Source organism: Balaenoptera ricei, chromosome 5 (assembly GCF_028023285.1).
Source record: "Balaenoptera ricei isolate mBalRic1 chromosome 5, mBalRic1.hap2, whole genome shotgun sequence".
Taxonomy (NCBI): domain Eukaryota; kingdom Metazoa; phylum Chordata; class Mammalia; order Artiodactyla; family Balaenopteridae; genus Balaenoptera; species Balaenoptera ricei.
Genome location: NC_082643.1, coordinates 67,243,444 through 67,263,786, shown reverse-complemented (window position 1 = coordinate 67,263,786; position 20,343 = coordinate 67,243,444). Strand labels below are relative to the sequence as shown.

At 37.1% G+C, this 20,343-nt stretch overlaps 2 protein-coding genes across 7 annotated transcripts in view; both read right to left on the bottom strand.

The window, feature by feature from the left end:
• Nucleotides 1-17,542, bottom strand: part of PDCL2 (phosducin like 2) — a 42,071-nt gene extending 24,529 nt beyond the window's left edge. Inside the window, exons 1-3 of the mRNA XM_059924097.1 lie at nt 17,427-17,542; nt 8,729-8,849; nt 8,047-8,137 (exon numbers count right to left, since the gene is read on the bottom strand). Coding sequence (XP_059780080.1) covers nt 8,047-8,137; nt 8,729-8,849; nt 17,427-17,432 — 218 coding nt within the window. The 5' untranslated portion in view covers nt 17,433-17,542. The remainder of the gene's footprint in view (nt 1-8,046; nt 8,138-8,728; nt 8,850-17,426) is intronic.
• A 1,270-nt stretch (nt 17,543-18,812) lies between these two features.
• Nucleotides 18,813-20,343, bottom strand: part of NMU (neuromedin U) — a 187,831-nt gene continuing 186,300 nt past the window's right edge. For all 6 annotated transcript variants that reach the window (XM_059924094.1, XM_059924092.1, XM_059924093.1 and 3 more), the window contains one exon: nt 18,813-19,426. The gene's annotated coding sequence lies outside the window, so the exon portion shown is untranslated. The remainder of the gene's footprint in view (nt 19,427-20,343) is intronic.

Genomic DNA, 20,343 nt, shown 5'->3' with positions numbered 1-20,343 from the left:
TTCCAATCTCTTTATTGTTATTCTCATTTAGCTCATATGATGTTTTTCTGTCTTTGTCCATGTCTTCCTTTAGCTCTTTGAGCATCTTTAACTAACTTGTCTTAAAGTCTTTGTCTAGTAAGTTTGACACTTTGGCTTTCTCAGGTATATTTTGTATTGATTTATTTTGTTCCTTTGTCTGGGCCATACTTTCCTGTTTCTTTTTACACCTCCTGATTTTTTTGTTGTTGTTGAAAATTGAATATTTCATTCAATTGGTAACTCTAGAAATCAGATTATTCTTCTAACCCATGTTTTTGTTTTTGTTTTTGTTCTTTTACAGTGGGTATGTCTGTGCCAGCATCAGCCTCAGGTGAAAGCATAAGGTCTTCTCAGGTCTTTTCTGAGCCTTCATCTTTCCCAAGTCTTTCTAAATTCCCCCATATATATGGTTGTTTTGAATGTTAAAAAAAAGAAACCAGAAGTGGCTCCTTAAAATCTCCTGGAAGCCACTTGAGCCAGTGAGGGTTGACACAATGACTGCCAGTCTCTGGGTCTGTACCTCTGCATTTAGAGCAGCAATCTGCAATCAGAACACAGAATCCTGATATTTGAGGACAAAGTCCTTATTGCCTACCCTGGCTCCAGCAAGAAACACAGGATGCTGTTGAAACAGCTGCCTGCCATGGGGCTGGGGGGTGAGGGATGGATAGCTGTTACTACACGGAGGACTGAAATCAACCAATACTAACTGAAATTTACCAGCCAAGCTTTATGCTGTAAGCTACAAGTGTTCAAATAGACTCCAGAGTTCCAAAGCCATCATTTCAGACTGTTTCTGCCAGTACAATTGCTGCCTAGGTGGACAGATGGATTCTTGGAGCTTTCTACTTCACCTTTCCTGCTGTCCACTTGGCCAGTCATTTTTGGAAAATCCCTCAAATTTGGGTTTCTTTAATGTATTCTTATGATTAGACAGGTGCTATGCATTATTGAGAAGGATACTCCAGGGCTGATGAGTCCTCCTCAGCACATTATATCAGGAGTTACTTGATGTCAATGTGTATTACTGGTGATGTTAACTTTGGTCACATCCCTAAGATGGGGTCTGCCAATATTTTACACTGTAAACTTACTATTTCCTCCTTTATAATTACTAAACATTTGCGGGCAATACTTTGAGATTATGCAAATATCCTGTTTCTATTTAAACTTCCACTCACTCATTTTAGCATCTATCAGCAGATCTTGCCCATGGGGGATTATTACTATGGTGTTTTAATGGTGATCTTTCTATTTTCCTCATTCTGTCTACACTTATTAATTGGAATTCTTCAGTGAGGAAGAATTGTTACTTCCTCTGAATTTGTTCATGTATTCATTTACTTATCTATGTCACTATGGACTCAAGGATAATTATTTTATTACTTATTTTATAATTCAGTATTATAGTAATTAATTTTGTTGTTCAAGTTGTTCCAACTCTGGCCATTCTGAGATCTTTTAGTTTGGCTCCTGTGCCTTGAAAAAAGTTTTTAGCACTTCCTTAACTTTCTGATACTACAAAATGCCCCAGACTCATACTGTTCTTTCTCAACTCACACTGTTGAATAAAGCAGTTCTTTAAGAATCACTGGTTCTAGAGGAGACCTTCAAGATGGCGGAGGAGTAAGACGTGGAGATCACCTTCCTCCTCGCAAATATATCAGAAATACATCTACATGTGGAAAAACTCCTATAGAACACCTACTGTACCTGGCCACGTGGCTGACAGGGTCTTGGTGCTCCGGCAGGGTGTCAGGCCTGTGCCTCTGAGGTGGGACAGCCAAGTTCAGGACATTGGTCCACCACACACCTCCTGGCTCCACGTAATATCAAAGGGCAAAAGCTCTCCCAGAGATCTCTGTCTCAACGCTAAGACCCAGCTCCACTCAACGACCATCAAGCTACAGTGCTGGACACCCTATGCCAAACAACTAGCAAGACAGGAACACAACCCCATCCATTAGCAGAGAGGCTGCTTAAAATCATAATAAGGTCACAGACACCCCAAAACACACCACCAGACACGGCCCTGCCCACCAGAAAGACAAGATCCAGCCTCATCCACCAGAACACAGGCACCAGTCCCCTCCACTAGGAAGCCTACAACCCACTGAACCAACCTTAGCCACTGGGGGCAGACACCAAAAACAATGGGAACTATGAACCTGCAGCCTGCGAAAAGGAGACCCCAAACACAGTAAGTTAAGCAAAATGAAAAGACAGAGAAACACACAGCAGATGAAGGAGCAAGGTTAAAAACCCACCAGACCTAACAAATGAAGAGGAAATAGAGAGTCTACCTGAAAAAGAATTCAGAGTAGTGACGGTAAAGATGATCCAAAATCTTGGAAACAGAATGGAGAAATTACATGAAATGTTTAAAAAGGACCTAGAAGAACTAAAGAGCAAACAAACAATGATGAATAACACAATAAATGAAATTGAAAATTCTCTAGAAGGAATCAATAGCAGAATAACTGAAGCAGAAGAATGGATAATTGACCTGGAAGATAAAATAGTGGAAATAATTACCACAGAGCAGAATAAAGAAAAAAGAATGAAAAGAATTGAGGACAGTCTCAGAGACCTCTGGGACAACATTAAATGCACCAACATTCAAATTATAGGGTCCCAGAAGAAGAAGAGAAAAAGAAAGGGACTGAGAAAGTATTTGAAGAGATTAGAGTTGAAAACTTCCCTAATATGGGAAAGGAAATAATCAAGTCCAGGACGCGCAGAGAGTCCCATACAGGATAAATCCAAGGAGAAACATGCCAAGACACATATTAATCAAACTATCAAAAATTAAATACAAAGAAAAAATATTAAAAGCAGCAAGGGAAAAACAACAAATAACATACAAGGGAATCCCCATAAGGTTAACAGATGATCTTTTAGCAGAAACTCTGTAAGCCAGAAGGGGGTGTCAGGGCATATTTAAAGTGATGAAAGGGAAAGACCTAAAACCAAGATTACTCTACCCAGAAAGGTTCTCAGAAAGATTCGATGGAGAAATTAAAATCTTACAGACAATCAAAAGCTAAGAGAATTCAGCATCACCAAACCAGCTTTACAACAAATGCTAAAGGAACTTCTATAGGTAGGAAACACAAGAGAAGGAAAAGACCTACAATAACAAACCCAAAACAATTAAGAAAATGGTAATAGGAACATACATATCGATAATTACCTTAAACGTGAATGGATTAAATGCTCCAACCAAAAGACACAGGCTCACTGAATGGAAACAAAAACAAGACCTGTATATATGCTGTCTACAAGAGACCCACTTCAGGCCTAGGGACACATACAGACTGAAAGTGAGGGGATGGAAAAAGATATTCCATGCAAATGGAAATCAAAAGAAAGCTGAAGTAGCAATTCTCACATCAGACAAAATAGACTTTAAAATAAAGACTATTACAAGAGACAAAGAAGGACACTACATAATGATCAAGGGATCAATCCAAGAAGATATAACAATTGTAAATATTTATGCACCCAACATAGGAGCACCTCAACACATAAGGCAAACGCTAACAGCCATAAAAAGGGGAAATCGACAGTAACACAATCATAGTAGGGGACTTTAACACCCCATTTTCACCAATGGACAGATCATCCAAAATGAAAATAAATAAGGAAACACAAGCTTTAAATGATACATTAAACAAGATGGACTTAATTGATATTTATAGGACATTCCATCCAAAAACAACAGAATACACTTCCTTCTCAAGTGCTCATGGAACACTCTCCAGGACAGATCATATCTTGGGTCAAAAATCAAGCCTTGGTAAATTTAAGAAAATTGAAATCATATCAAGTATCTTTTCCAACCACAACTCTATGAGACTAGATATCAATTACAGGAAAAAATCTGTAAAAAATACAAACCCATGGAAGCTAAACAATACACTACTTAATAACCAAGAGATCACTGAAGAAATCAAAGAGGAAATCAAAAAATACCTAGAAACAAATGACAATGAAAACACGACGACCCAAAACCTATGGAATGCAACAAAAGCAGTTCTAAGAGGGAAGTTTATAGCAATACAATCCTACCTCAGGAAACAAGAATCACCTCAAATAAACAACCTAACGTTATACCTAGAGCAATTAGAGAAAGAAGAACAAAAAAACCCCAAAGTTAGCAGAAGGAAAGAAATCATAAAGATCAGAGCAGTAATAAATGAAAAAGAAATGAAGGAAACGACAGCAAAGATCAATAAAACTAAAAGCTGGTTCTTTGAGAAGATAAACAAAATTGATAAACCATTAGCAAGACTCATCAAGAAAAAAAGGGAGAAGACTCAAATCAATAGAATTAGAAATGAAAAAGGAGAAGTAACAACTGACACTGCAGAAATACAAAGGAGCATGAGAGATTACTACAAGCAACAATATGCCAATAAAATGGACAACCTGGAAGAAATGCACAAATTCTTAGAAAAGCACAACCTTCCAAGACTGAACCAGGAAGAAATAGAAAATATAAACAGACCAATCACAACAACTGAAATTGAGACTGTGATTAAAAATCTTCCAACAAAAAAAAGCCCAGGACCAGATGGCTTCACAGGTGAATTCTATCAAACATTTAGAGAAGAGCTAACACCTAACCTTCTCAAACTCTTCCAAAATATAGCAGAGGGAGGAACACTCCCAAACTCATTCTATGAGGCCACCATCACCCTGATACCAAAACCAGACAAAGATGTCACAAAGAAAGAAAACTACAGGCCAATATCACTGATGAACATAGATGCAAAAATCCTCAACAACATACTAGCAAACAGAATCCAACAGCACATTAAAAGGATCATACACCATGATCAAGCGGGGTTTACCCAGGAACGCAAGGATTCTTCAATATAGGCAAATCAATCAATGTGACAAACCATATTAACAAACTGAAGGAGAAAAACCATATGATCATCTCAAGAGATGCAGAGAAAGCTTTTGACAAAATTCAATACCCATTTATGATAAAAACCCTCCAGAAAGTAGGCATAGAGGAAAAATTTACCTCAACATAATAAAGGCCATATATGACAAACCCACAGCCAACATCATTCTCAATGGTGAAAACTGAAACCTTTTCCACTAAGATCAGGAACAGGATACAGTTGTCCACTCTCACCACTATTATTCAACATAGTTTTGGAAGGTTTAGCCACAGCAATCAGAGAAGAAAAAGAAATAAAAGGAATCCAAATCAGAAAAGAAGAAGTAAAGCTGTCACTGTTTGCAGATGACATGATACTATACATAGAGGATCCTAAAGATGCTACCAGAAAACTACTACAGCTAATCAATGAATTTGGTAAAATAGTAGCATACAAACTATTGCACAGAAATCTCTTGTATTCCTATACACTAATGATGAAAAATCTGAAAGAGAAATTAAGGAAACACTCCCATTTACCATTACAACAAAAAGAATAAAATACCTAGGCTAAGGAGACAAAAGACCTCTATGCATAAAACTATAACACACTGATGAAAGAAATTAAAGATGATACCAACAGATGGAGAGATATACCATGTTCTTGGATTGGAAGAATCAACATTGTGAAAATGACTATACTACCCAAAGCAATCTGCAGATTCAGTGCAATCCCTATCAAACTACCAATGGCATTTTTCACAGAACTAGAACAAAAAATTTTACAGTTTGTATGGAAACACAAAAGACTCCGAATAGCTAAAGCAATATTGAGAAAGAAAAACGGAGCTGGAGGAATCAGGCTCCCTGACTTCAGACTACAAAGCTACAGTAATCAAGACAGTATGGTACTGGCACAAAAACAAATATAAATCAATGGAACAGGATAGAAAGCCCAGAGATAAACCCACGCACATATGGTCACCTTATCTTTGATAAAGGAGGCATGAATATACAATGGAGAAAAGACAGTCCCTTCAATAAGTGGTGCTGGGAAAACTGGACAGCTACATGTAAAAGAATGAAATTAGAACATTCCCTAACACCGTATACAAAAATAAACTCAAAATGGATTAAAGACCTAAATGTAAGGCCAGACACTACCAAACTCTTAGAGGAAAACATAGGCAGAACACTCTATGACATAAATCAGAGCAAGATCCTTTTCGACCCACCTCCTAGAGAAATGGAAATAAAAACAAAAATAAACAAATGGGACCTAAGGAAACTTAAAAGCTTTTGCACAGCAAAGGAAACCATAAACAAGACAAAAAGGCAACCCTCAGAATGGGAGAAAACATTTGCAAATGAAGCAACTGACAAAGGATTAATCTCCAAAGTTTACAAGCAGCTCATGCAGCTCAATATCAAAAAAACAAACAACCCAATCCAAAAATGGGCAGAAGACCAAAACAGACATTTCTCCAAAGCAGATATACAGATTGCCAACAAACACATGAAAGGATGCTCAACATCACTAATCATCAGAGAAATGCGAATAAAAACTACAATGAGGTATCACCTCACACCAGTCAGAATGGCCATCATCAAAAAATCTACAAACAATAAATGCTGGAGAGGGTGTGGAGAAAAGGGAACACTCTTGCACTGCTGGTGGGAATGTAAATTGATACAGCCACTATGGAGAACAGTATTGAGGTTCCTTAGAAAATTAAAAATAGAAGTACCATACGACCCAGCAATCCCACTACTGGGCATACACCCTGAGAAAACCGTAATTCAAAAAGAGTCATGTACAAAAATGTTCACTGCAGCACCATTTACAATAGCCAGGACATGGAAGCAACCTAAGTGTCCATCAACAGATGAGTGGATAAAGAAGATGTGGCACATATATACAATGGAGTATTATTCAGCCATACAAAGAAACGAAATTGAGTTATATGTAGTGAGGTGGATGGACCTAGAGTCTGTCATACAGAGTGAAGTAAGTCAGAAAGAGAAAAACAAATATCGTATGCTAACACATATATATGAAATCTAAAAAAAAAAAAAGGTTCTGAAGAACCCAGTGGCAGGACAGGAATAAAGATGCAGACGTAGAGAATGAACTTGAGGACACAGGGAGGGGGAAAGGTAAGCTGGGATGAAGTGAGAGAGTGGCATGGACTTATATATACTGCCAAATGTAAAATAGATAGCTAGTGGGAAGCAGCCACATAGCACAGGGAGATCAGCTCTGTGCTTTGTGACCACCTAGAGGGGTGGGATAGGGAGGGTGGGAGGGAGACGCGAGAGGGAGGAGATATGGGGATATATGTTTATGTATAGCTGATTCACTTTGTTATAAAGCAGAAAGTAACACACCATTGTGAAGCAATTATACTGCAATAAATATCTTAAAAAAAAAAAAGAATCACTGGTTCCTTTTATTGGAGAATAGTATTGTGAATCAAGAGCTGAATTCTAGGTGTGTTCATTGCTACCAGAGTATTGCTGCTTCTAACACAGTTCACTGATTTGTTTCGTGTGAAAACAACCTTGTATTCCTGGGACCAATCCCACTTGATCAGAATGTATTCTTCTTCTTTTAAATTGCTGGACTTAATTTGCTAATATTTTGTCAAAATTTTTCATACCTACATTTATAGGAGATATTTTTCTGTAGCATTCTGTTTTTGCAATTTCTTTGTCAAGTTTTTGTATCAGGATAAGTTGGGAAACCTATGCACCTGTTCTAATTTCTGAAAGAATTTGTTTATGACTGGTAATTAATTATTCATTAAATGACAGAAACCCTTGACAAACATCAGGCTAGAAGGAAAACCATGGCCCTCTTTTTATTGGCCTTCTATTGACATTTTCCATTTATTCACATGTAGCTTGATGAAGTTCTACTGTATATTATTGAATAGCTTTTTATTTAAGCAAAGGCAAAAAAGGTCAAGAAAAAAAACCATCTTATATAAGGTGAGTTTTAAAATGTTAATTAAAAATTAGTTTTGTTCTTTTTAAAATATAGTCTGTAGACAAAAAAGGACTTTTTCTTAGTTTCATTCTTACAATACTTCATTCATAAACTCATAAATTATCCAAATGAATCACTGTACCTATATATTTCAATAGCTCTCATATCTTCATCATCAAATTCATCTTCAGCTTCCTTCAAGTGTGCAAGAGTCATCTTTTCATATGGTTTAACTAAAACAAAATAAGTTGTAGATAACTGAGTTATTTAAAAGCCAATTTTACTTTAGAATCACATGTCTAGAAAAAACAATATATTAGATAAATGGAGATCAAGAATATCTTTAATGTTGCAGTTTCTCCAGCATATAAGCTATATTGTGGCTGACTGCTTCAGGTTTGTTTAAAGTGCTGTTACTCCCTCAGAGTTCACAGAACTACCAGGCTGCATTTAAAAGCAGATGTGAAAATCAATTAGACCTCATAAATTTAGATTTCCTCAAGTACCTGGAAATTTTGACAAATAATACATTTTATATAGAATGATCAAAATAGAAAGTAATCACAAGGTAGAGAAATATGATAGAGAAAAAAAAGCTCACTAGCTTAGATACCAGGGCATTTCAGCTCTGATATTAACTAGCATGTAACTTTCAACACATGAATTAGAAATTTTAGGTGTCAGCATCCTAATTTCAAAAGTATGAGTGGGATTTATATTAAATTATTTCTAATGTCCTCTCTCCCTCTAAATTCATGAAATACATGATCACTGTCATAACCGTATTATTCCCTTCACCCAGCCCACCAAATGCACAACTATACCCATTGCTTCTTTCTGTAAACGTAAAACCATTTCTTCAATTTCATCTTTTGGCTCTTCTTTTGGAGGAAGAATGCCAAAATCTCTTAAAATTTCATTCCATTCTGTATCTTCATTTGGATCCTATATAAAAAAAATAAAAAATCTATTAGCACAGTTGTGCATTTTAATATATGTAAAATCGATTTCCAACCATGTAATTGTTCATGAACTCTACAGGTAAACTAGAAAATTAGTTTCAAAGAATACAACAAAATGGCCTACTTTTTTCCCATATCCCAGTTCCGTAATGCAACTACATACTTTGATAAAAAGAATACATCCTCCACCCTCAAAGTTACACTGAGATGTTTAATAAAAAATAAATCTAAAAAACATATATCAAATGTTAATGAAGAAACTTGTAAGTCATGGAAAATTCTCTGAAGACTATAATAGGCAAAACCAATTCACATCATGCAAAATACTGTTTTCTTTTTCTACATAAGCATTGAAGACCTCAAGGTGGACTTGCTTCTTTTCAGCTATATAGCTTCATGGAATTCTTACTCCCAAGTTAAATCTTAGAAGAGGTTAGGAATCTTTTCATAGTTCAATTTTTGTCTAACCATAATTTCTGTCTTTGAAATGTAACCTTGTTTTCCATGTTACTTAGGCTTTGATGTTTTATTTGCTGCTCTTCCTGTAATTGTCTGTCACATATCAACTATATTGTCTTTCTAGTCTGCTGTACCTTTTCTCTGAGGTTTTCAGAAAAAAGGAGAACTTAATTATATACATGAGTAAATACTGCTGCAAACAAAGTAAAAGATAGCCTTGAATGAGCTCCACCTCCGGGTATTCACATCCTGCATGATCCCCTCTCCTTGATTATGGGTGGGAACCATGGCATGCTTCTAATCAATAGAATATGGCAAAGGTAAAGGAATATAATTTCTTTGATTTCATTCCATAAGATCGTAACTTCCATCTTGCCAACATTCTCTCACAGTTGCTGGCTTTGATAAAGCAAGCTGTCATACTGTGAGGTCCCCCATGGAGAGAACTCTGTGACAAGGAAAATGTATTCAGCAATCAGCTAGACACTGAGATCCTCTGTCAAATAGCTCCAAAAGAACTGAATTCTGCCAACTACCATGCAAATAAACTTAGAAGGGGATCCTTCAGATGTACTCTGTTGTACCTTCAGATTCAACCCCAGCTCTAGCTGACACTTTAATTGCAACCTTGTTGGAGACTCTGAAGCAGATGGCCCAGCTAAGCAATGCCTGGATCCTTGACCCATAAAAACTCTGAGATAATAAATGTGTTATTTTAAGTCACCAAGTTTGTGGTGATTTGTTATGCAACAATGGATAACTAATACAAGTATCATCTTATTTCTCCTCTTCATCCTATTCTTTGGGCAAAGTTTCGGTTTTTTATTCACACTGGTCTTTTACTGGTCTCTCTATCCACAAAATCTTCTGATCTCCATTCATTCTATATGTCTTAAAACAATTAAGTCACCATCAGCAGGAGTTCTGCACTTGATAATGGCAGACTAGATAATTTGATCAAGCCTCTTACTGAGAACAGCTAGTAAAACTGGACAAAATAGATGAAAATTAATTTGAAGGCACTGGAGAATCAACAAAGCAGTGAAGAGAATTACGGTAAGAAAATCCTGGATGAGAAGGAGACCCAGAGAAAGAAGCTCTATGTTTGGGTCCACTCCCCTTCAATCAACTACCAATTCTGAAAGAGGCCAAGAGGCTGAGAAATTGAATAAAGGTGCACAGATTCGAGCACAGTGACCAAAGACAGAAATCAATAAGAAAATGATAACTAGGAGATCATCATATATTTGGAATTAAAAAAAAATGCTAAATGACCAAAGGGTCAAAGAAGAAATCACAATGGAAATTTAAAAGCATTAGGAATTGAATGATAATAAAGCCACGTATCAAAAATATGTGGGCTGCAATGAGAGCAGTTCATGAAAGGAATTTTACACCCTGAATGTAACATATTAGAAAATGGAAAAGGCTTACAAATTAATATACAAGCATGCAACCTAAAAAGCTGGGAAAAGAATATCAAAATAAACCAAAGGTAGAAGGAAGGAAATAATAAAGATGAAAATAGAAATTAATGAAATAAGAATCAAATATATAATAGAGTGGGTTAACAAGGACAAAAATTGGGTCTTAGAGAAGACTAATAAAATAAACACTTGCCAAAACTGATAAAGAAAAAAAGTGAGAAGACATCACCAGTATTAAAAATGAAAAAGGAGAACTCCTGACAGATAATACAAATATTTAAAAAGAGAAGCCTCTCTATTGTGTTTTGCTCATATTTTTTTCTACTTTAGGGTGGAAGCTTAGATCAAACTATAAACCTTTCTTTTTTTTTTTTTTTTTTCTTTTCAAGCACACATAGAACTTTTTTTTTAGAGTCTTTTTTTTTTTAATTAAAAAAATTTTTTTTAACATCTTTATTGGAGTTCTTTTCTAATTATAACCACTTAAAGCTACAAATTTTCCTTTAACAAATTCTTTAGCTGCATCCTACAAGTTTTGGTATGCTGTATTTTTATTATTATTCAGTTAAAAATATTTCTAATCTTATGATTTTTTGCTGACATTTTTACTTGGAAGGATACTGCTTAATTTTCAAATATTTTGGACTTTCCTAGGTATCTTATTAATAATTTCTAAGTTACTTCTGCATGGTCGGAAAACATACTTTGTTAAGATTTTGATTTTTTGAAATGCATTTACTTGTTTTATGACCCAGCATATGGCATATCTTAGTGAATGTTCTACATAGTGTGAAAAGAATGTGTATTTTGCCACTGATGGGCTTTTTTCTCCACAAATCAATAGACTGTTGACAGATTTGTTCAGATCTTCTATTCTGTGATTTCTATATCTACTTGTTCTATCAATTACTAGGAGGAGGGGTGTTAAAATCTCTAGTTATGACTGTGGATTTGTCTATTTCTCCGTCAGTTTTTGCTTTATGTGTTTGAGGCTTGATTATGCAAATCCACAGCTATATTTATGATATTTTCCTGATGAATTTCTCCTATCATTATAAAATGTTCCTTTTAACTTCTAGCAGTAATCCTCATCCTGATGTCTATTTTGTTTGTTATTAATATAGTTTTTACCCCTTATTCCTAAGTACTGTTTAAATAACATGTCTTTTTCAATCCTTTTACTTTAACCCATCTGTTTCTTTGTATTTAAAGTGTGTCTCTTTTAGCAATATGTAGCTATGTATTGCTTTTTAAACTATTCTGATAAGCTCTACTTTTTAATTTAAGTGTTTATTCCATTTACACTTACTATAATTGTCTTTTTAATTTTTATTGGAGTATAGTTGCTTTACAGTGTTGTGTTAGTTTCTGCTGTACAGCAAATTAATATAATTGTTAATATTAGATGTAGAGCTACTATTTTCCTGTTTTTAATTAGTATTGTTTGCTTTTTTGTTCCTCTGTTCCTTTTTTGCCTTCTTTCGATTAAATATTTTCTAGAATTATGTTCTTTGCAACTGGCCTTTTAGGTATACATCTTTGCATTATTGCCTTAATAATTGTTCTAGAAATTATAATGGTATCTTTAACATATTACAGTTAATATTGTAGTATTTTACATAAAATATGGGAACCTCACTTAGTATAGTTCCATTTACCACTATCCCATCCTTTGTCTTACTGCTGTTATATATATTAACATTTACAATATATTTGAACCCCTATAATACAATGTTATGATTTCTACCATAAACAATTATGTCTTTTAAGAAAATTAAGAGAATAAATATATTTAGTTTTTAGAATTTACCCACATATTTACCATTTAAGGTGCTCTTCACACTTACTTTTAGATCCAGTTTTCCACCTGATGTAATTTCCTTTCCGTCTGAAGAAACTTCCTTGCATTTCTTACCCTTCAGGTCTGTTGGAACCTAATTCTCTCAGTTTTCATATTTCTGAAAATGTCTATTTTTTCCCAGTTTTTTTGATGGATAGTTTAGCTGGATATAGAATTTTGTTTTGAAAGTTTTCCCTCCAGCATTTAAAGCATTTTAAAAGCCTTCTGGCCTCCAATGTTTCTGATGAGAAGTCAGCTGTCAATCATATTGCTGTTCTCCTGTATATACGTAACATACACATCTTTACATTATGTCTTTTCTCTGGATGTTTTCAAGATTTTATCTTTTGATTTCAGAAGTGTGTCTATGTGCTTGGTGTGGTTTTATTTGTATTTACCCTGTTTGGAGTTCCCTGAACTTCTTAGATTGTTAAGTTTATGTCTTCCCTCAAACTCTGGACAATTTTATCCATCATCCTTTTAATTTTTTCCTGCCCCCCCACCCCGTCTTTCCTCTCCTTCTAGGATTTTTGACAGGATGTTACATGTATGTTAACCATGTATTACAGTTAGATGTATGTTAACCAATTTAACAATGTCCCTTCAGTTCACTGAATCTCTATTCACTTTTAATATTTTTCTCTCTGTTCTTAAAGTTGGACACTTTCTATTGATGAATCCAAGTTCCCTGACCCTTCTGCCATCTGCAATCTGCTGTAAAGCCCATTCAGTGAATTTTTTATTTCAGTTGTTGATCTTTTCAGTTCAAGAATTTCCATTTGCTTTATTACTGTTTCTATTTCTCTGTTATGATTCTCCAACTGTTAATTCATTTTCCTTTAAGTCCTTGAATATATTTATAATAGCTGCTTTAAAGTCTTCTTTTGCTAATATCAACATCTGGATAGTCTCAGGATTTGTTTCCATTGGTTGCTTTGCTTTTGAATATGAGTCACATTTTGAATATGGCTTTTCATTTTTTTCTTTTTGCTTATATAATTTTTATTGCATACTAGACATTCAGGAAGATACATCATAGAAATTTATGATTTTTTATGTTCCTCTAAAGTATGTTGATTTTCATACTTGAAGGCAGTTAACTTGGTTGGACTCAAACACCAAACTACTTCAATTGAAATGGGCAGCAGCCAAAACCTCAGATCACTTCAGTTCTTTGACCTTCTAGTGGCTGCTTTTTGCCAGGCACCTTGGGGTCTCCTATATACATATGGAGTTTGGCTGACAAATAAGAATTTGTGTGGATTTTATACGCAGAATTTAAGGATCATCCCTTCTGTGTTATTTTCCTTTCTGAGACTTCCTCATGATTCTCCCACCACTCTACCAGCCCAGGACTTTGCCCTCCAACATCTGTATTAAAATGGTAGTTTTCTGCCACCCCATGCCATATGATTGTAAAACGCCCTCAACTACATCTAATCTTCTTTTTAAACTATTGTGTTAATTTTAAAATATGTTCACAAATTCTTTCATGCACCTTTTTTGAGAGTTGAAGCTTAACCCACTTCCATTGAGTATACGCTGAACCTGCTGTCTCATTTCTAATAAACTGAAAATATGATAGAAGTGACACTATGTGATTTCTAAGACTAAGTCACAAAAGGCACTGCTGCTGCTTTTTCCTCTCAGTCTCTCTCATCACTTGCTCTGGGGGGAAACCAGTTGCCATGTTTTGAGGACACTCAAGCAAATGGAAATTCTTGAACTGAAAAGATCAACAACTGAAATAAAAAATTCACTGAATGGGCTTTACAGCAGATTGCAGATGGCAGAAGAGCCTGTGTTAGTCTGCTTGGGATTCCATAACAGAATATCACAGACCAGGTGACTTAAATAGAAATTTATTTTCTCACAATTCTGGAGGCTGGAAGTCTAAAATCAAGGTGCCAGCAGGGCTGCTACTGGTGAGAACTCTTCTCCTAGCTTGCAGGAGGCCACCTTCTTGTTGTGTGCTCACATAGCCTTTCCTCTGTGTGTGTGCAAAGAGAGAGAGCATGCTCTAGTGTCTCTTCCTCTTCTTATAAGGACACTGATCCTATCAGCAATGTTTTGTAGTTTTCAGTGTACAAGTCTTTTGCCTCCTTGTTTATGTTTATTCCTGAGTATTTTATTCTTTTTGATGCAATTATACATGGAATTGTTTTCTTAATTTCCTTTCTTATTATTCATTGTAGTGTATAGAAATGTCTTCATCAAATTTTATGGTCACTTTTTATAGTCTCCTACTCTTTGAAGATAATTTCAATTTGGTCTTTTGTTTTTTTAAACATAATAAGCATAGTTATTTTATACCTGTTTCTGATCATTCAGATAACTGAAGTCTCTGCAAGTCTGTTTTTGTTGGTTCATGCTCATAGTGCCCTGTTCCCTTGTGTGCTTGGTCACTTTTGACTGATTTCTGCTTGATGTCCTTGAAAACTTATCTCCATGAATTCTAACATAAAGATGTCTTCCTGCACGAGGATTTGCTATTTCTTCCAGGTATTAACAAGCACTAATTAGTATATAACTAATTTTTTTTTAAAGATTTATTTTTTATTGATTGATTAATTGCTATGTTGGGTCTCCGTTTCTGTGCTAGGGCTTTCTCTAGTTGTGGCAAGCAGGGGCCACTCTTCATCGTGGTGCACGGGCCTCTCACTATCGTGGCCTCTCTTGTTGCGGAGCACAGGCTCCAGACGCGCAGGCTCAGTAGTTGTGGCTCATGGGCCTAGTTGCTCCGCAGCATGTGGGATCTTCCCAGACCAGGGCTCGAACCCGTGTCCCCTGAATTAGCAGGCAAATTCTCAACCACTGCGTCACCAGGGAAGCCCCATATAACTAATTTATATCAAATTCACAGTTTGAAGTTTGTTGGATCACCCAGACAATATGCCTTAGGTTGCAATCTATGTGAGAGCTCTCTTGAGCCACAACTTCTTGGGGATAGGTTTTATTGCTTTTCTTTTTCTCTCCTGCTCCACTAGGCATCAAGACGACCTTCCCTGAATTCCCCTAGACATGGGTTTATCTCTGGTTCATGCTCCTATTAGTTTCCCATGCTTCCATGGACCATACCCTTTGATTCCTCATCACCCTGTGATTACACCCAGGAACGAACTGCAGATTGCTAAGATGGCCTTGTGGTAAAACTGGCTTTAAAGCTCTGGAAATCCATTCACCTGCTTTTCCACTTTCCCTTTGATTTTGGTCTCATCATTTACTATCACGTTATCTCTGATGCTTTTAAGGAGATAGGTTTTACATTCTAGCCAGCATTATTCAGCAGGAGAGTTGGTCCAAATAACTGAGCCCTCTATTATCAGAAAATCCAGCAGTCACCTTTTTAAAAAACCCTCTCTGCACTTTGCACCCCCTACCACCCTATCTCTCTTTTCTCCTTCCTACTCAAACTTCTTAAAATAATTGTCTATATATGCTGTAACCACTTCCATCTCCCATTCATTCTTTGACCTACTCCAAATTTGGCTTCTACCTCCAATACTCCTTTCAAAACTGTTCTAAGGTCACCTATGAGCTCCATGTTGTTATTTTCAATGGATTTTCATTGTATTTGATATCTCAGGCAGAACTGGGGAGAGTTTGTCATTCTTTTCGTTAAAACACTCTTTCTTGATATTCATGATATCACATACTTATGGTTTTATTCATACCTCTCCGTGACTGCTCTTCCTTAACTGATCTGGGAGTTAGTTGCAATGGGATTTAATAGTAAATGCTCTATACTCTGATCTTCCCTTCACCTTTAGAAATTATCTATGAAATTGTAATAAGAGAAATAGAAATAGGCATCGCAATCTATTTGATAAAGGTATTATGGCATTTATCATGACACAGTTATATCTGACTCTCTCTTATTCCCCCACAGTAAGCTCTTTTAGAACAAGTCCACAACTACAAATAAGCACTGAAAAACTGGCTATTGAATAAATCAATGAATAAATAAATGAACAAAGATTAATATGCTGTCGTCTCTACTCTCAATTACATTTCAGCCTATTTCTTGAAGAGCAGACAAAAATCAGGACAAATTTGCAATGTTTTTACATAGTGAATAAAATGCACTTGCTAGGAATCTATTATTAACACAAAAGGAATACCCTTTAAAATTATATGTAATTTGTGTTCAAAATATCCTAACAAATTATACAGCATAAACGATTTCCAAAATTAAATATGTAAAACTAGAAAAATCACAGTGGTTTTAATCTGGGACAGCAGGTGGGAAGAAGCTTTTTTCTGAAGTTGGAAATGAGAATTTTACTCTGATTAAAAAAAGGAAATAAAAGCACAGCCTTCTGCTTAATAATGCAGCTTTAGATAGAGGAGCAACCTTCTTACGAATTAATGGAAGTTTAACAGAGTTTTTGTGATCAGGTAGGAGAAACTCCAGGGACAGCTGGTCTTTCTCAAGACAGATGCGACTATTAGGGTTTCCTCTCTGACCTTTTTAAAATGTAGTGGGGCAGGATACTTAAATTTAATTACACTTGGGCTAAAGCTGATGGTCTATTTCTTAAGTCAGAAATAGTGCAGCAGTAAGATTTCCAGGATATAGGTGTGAAACGCAATCCAAAGGCTTCCTCCAGCGACAAGCGGAAGTCTTTCTTGAGTGTTGAAAAAACGGCGTTCTCCTAGAGGTAATTTGAATTTCTCTCCAATCGTGACAGAGACGCAAGCAAAATTCAGCTCTCACTGAAAACAAATGTTAGAACCTAACCCCGGTAGGCCGCCCTCCCCATCGCGCTCAGCCTCAGGCCCAGCCAGGGACCCCGCTGGGGTGTCCAGGTTCCCCGGAAGCCGCGACTCCCACCTGCATGGTGTTCCGCCTCGCCCCTCACACGCCGGTGTCGTCTAACTCCTGGCGGGGACTCCTGGCTCCGACGTCCCCTCGAAGCCACAAGGGAGACCGCCGAGGTCCTAGCTATTCCCACTGCCCACGGGGAGGACGACGGGAGAACAAGGGCCTCTGACGCACGTGCGCCTGGCGCAGCTCTGTTGCCAGGCAACGCGGAGGCGTGGCCTAGGAAGTGGCTGTGGGTACTGACGCACCTGGACTTGGGCATTTATCCCAAGCAGCGCCTCTTTCGTTCATGATAACTGGTGCCGGCATTCCTCCCACCCTTCCCTCCACCACCTCCAAAATCACTCGTTGTTTCCGTGCCCCCGGCACCCTTCAATCCCTGAGTCCTGTCTTCATGGAGAAGTAACAAAATCCTGGGGAGAGAACTCTTCAGAGTAGAAGTTCTTAACGTGGAACCCATAGCCTATATTTGGATGGACTTCAGGTGGTGCCTAGCCCCAGCCCTCGATGCACACATAATTGTGTTGTATGTGTAAGTTTTGGGGGGTATTTAAGGACCAGAGCTTTCATCAGATTCTCAAATGGCTCTCTGCCGCCACCTTAAAAACCCATTGCCTTAGGAGACAGGAGCTCAGACTTTAGGTAGGAAACCTAGACAGTTTGGTTCCTTGGTGTTTAGATGAAGGAAAGGATGTTTACTGGGAGCTGCCAGGAACATGAGGAAAACATATGATGTTATTGCCAAATAAGGTTATACCCATGGTCACAAAGATGCGAAAAGAGTTGGAAAAGAAGAAAAAATGTTTTTAGTGACACAGTTTTAAACTCGGGCTCAGCATTGGACTACTCCATCTGTAGTGCCCAGTTAATACAAATCGTACATTCCTAACAGTCTATATGTTTTGTTTTGTGTGTAAAATATTAATATTAAATATAAAATATTTTAAAACATCACACTATTTTTGTAACCATGTTTTGTTTTCTTCTTTTTCTCATTCCCCTCCTCCTCCTCTCCCCTCCCCCCTTCCTCCCTCATTCCCCTTCTACTCCTCCTCTTTCTTCTTCTTCTCCGTCTTCTTTTTAATATCAGGGGAACCCCCCAAAATGTAAGTGGCCTAAGTCTCTCTAGATTTCCGACAGGCCCTGGGAGCTGCTGCTTGAATTAGCAGTCAACTCCCTTTCTTATTTTGACAATCTAAAATCCAGGCTAGTTGAATTACTGTGCATAGCACTAGCTAACACTGCCTATACATTTAGAGCTTTAGAGCCCTTTTGTTACCGAATTAAGTCCTACGGACCCTGCTCAGCCCCTAGCTGGGCAATGGCTCTCTGCCTTGGCGGGAGGAGGGTTCTTTTTCCATTCACGTTCGAGCAGCCAAATAACGAAGCCAAAGCTGAGATCAACACAGCACAAGCTTTATTCAGTGGCCAAAGAATGGAGAAGCAGGAACTAAGTTCACAGATCCACTTCTTGCCCACGTGTCCAGAGGGCTTTAATTTTAAAGAGTAAAGACAAAGGGAGGAGGAGTGAGGTTAATGATGGGGAGGCATATGCATTAGTCTACTGGGGAAGAGGCAGAGTTTTTTTCCAAGGGAATGGAGTGCCACCCCTTTTTATCCTTTTTTGGTCCTTAATATCCAGTCTTGGCCACCAGTAGGCATGTCATTTAATATGCTAATGTAGTAAAATCAGCATATAATGAGATTCAGGGTCTGTTGGAGGTCAGATCTGTCACCATCTTGGTCCTAGCTGGTTCCATCTGGTTTTTGTTTGTTTGTAGCTTCCTTTTTTATTTCTGGACCCTTTAAAGATTTATGTTAACTCTTGCTAAAAGTGGGGGTTGGCAGGTTTTGAGCAAAGACCTGGAGCAGCTCTGGCAACATTCTCTGTCTCAAGTCCGCATCTCATCAAGGCAATTCATTTTTTAAAGAAGATACTTTTTGTTCTCTTCTGCTCCTTCTTTCTCATGTTCTTCACGTGGGTTGACAAGAAGTGAAATTCAGGGACTCTGTTAGAAAAAGGCATAATTTAAGCTATAATCAGTGGTCATCATTAGTAAGACAAAGCCTTGTTATATACTCTGAAGAATGTAAGAACTAATCCTACCCACACAGAGAGCCAGCCTTCTCTAATCAGCCAGCAACTGGCTGGTAGAGTAGGCGGTTATCCAAGAGGCCAGGTCAGAAGGGAAAATCCAGGGGAATCTGAAGGGAAAACCCAGGGGAACCTGAAGGGAGAGAATCTCAACATCCATATGAGGTTAATTGTGCCCACTAGACACTGATTTGATGTAAAAAGTTCACCCACTGTGTTCATGATTCTCTACTAGTAAGATTGCATTCTTTCTGGACAAGGCTGGTTGCCTTTCAGATGCTGCAGGGTGAAACAACTAGATAACTGATAAGAATCTATTGTATAGCATAGGGAACTCTACTCAATACTCTGTAATGACCTATATGGGGTAAGAATCTAAAAGAGAGTGGATATATGTATATGTATAACTGACTCACTTTGCTGTACAGCAGAAACTAACACAACATTGTAAATCAACTATACTCCAATAAAAAAAAAAAAAGATAAACTTAATACTACTACTTGGTAGAAAAAGCTGGCCTCCTGTTATGTTAGTAGCAATAAGACATCTATTTTACAGTGTATATATCAGAACTTGCTTATTGGACTATTGGATGGATCATGGCCAAATCCTCCAACTAGTATAGTTTTAGTTGGTATTCATGTTCTAAGATTGTTAGCTATTTGGCATTCTGCTATTTTGTAAGAGCTGGTGATTTTGTCACTGAAGAAATCCAAATAGAATAAACTAAAATCGCTCATTAAAACTCAGCTCTACTAACTACCTTTAATAAAAATATCAAAAGAGCATTGTATATGAGTACCATCAACAGCCTCAAGGATCTAAGGAAC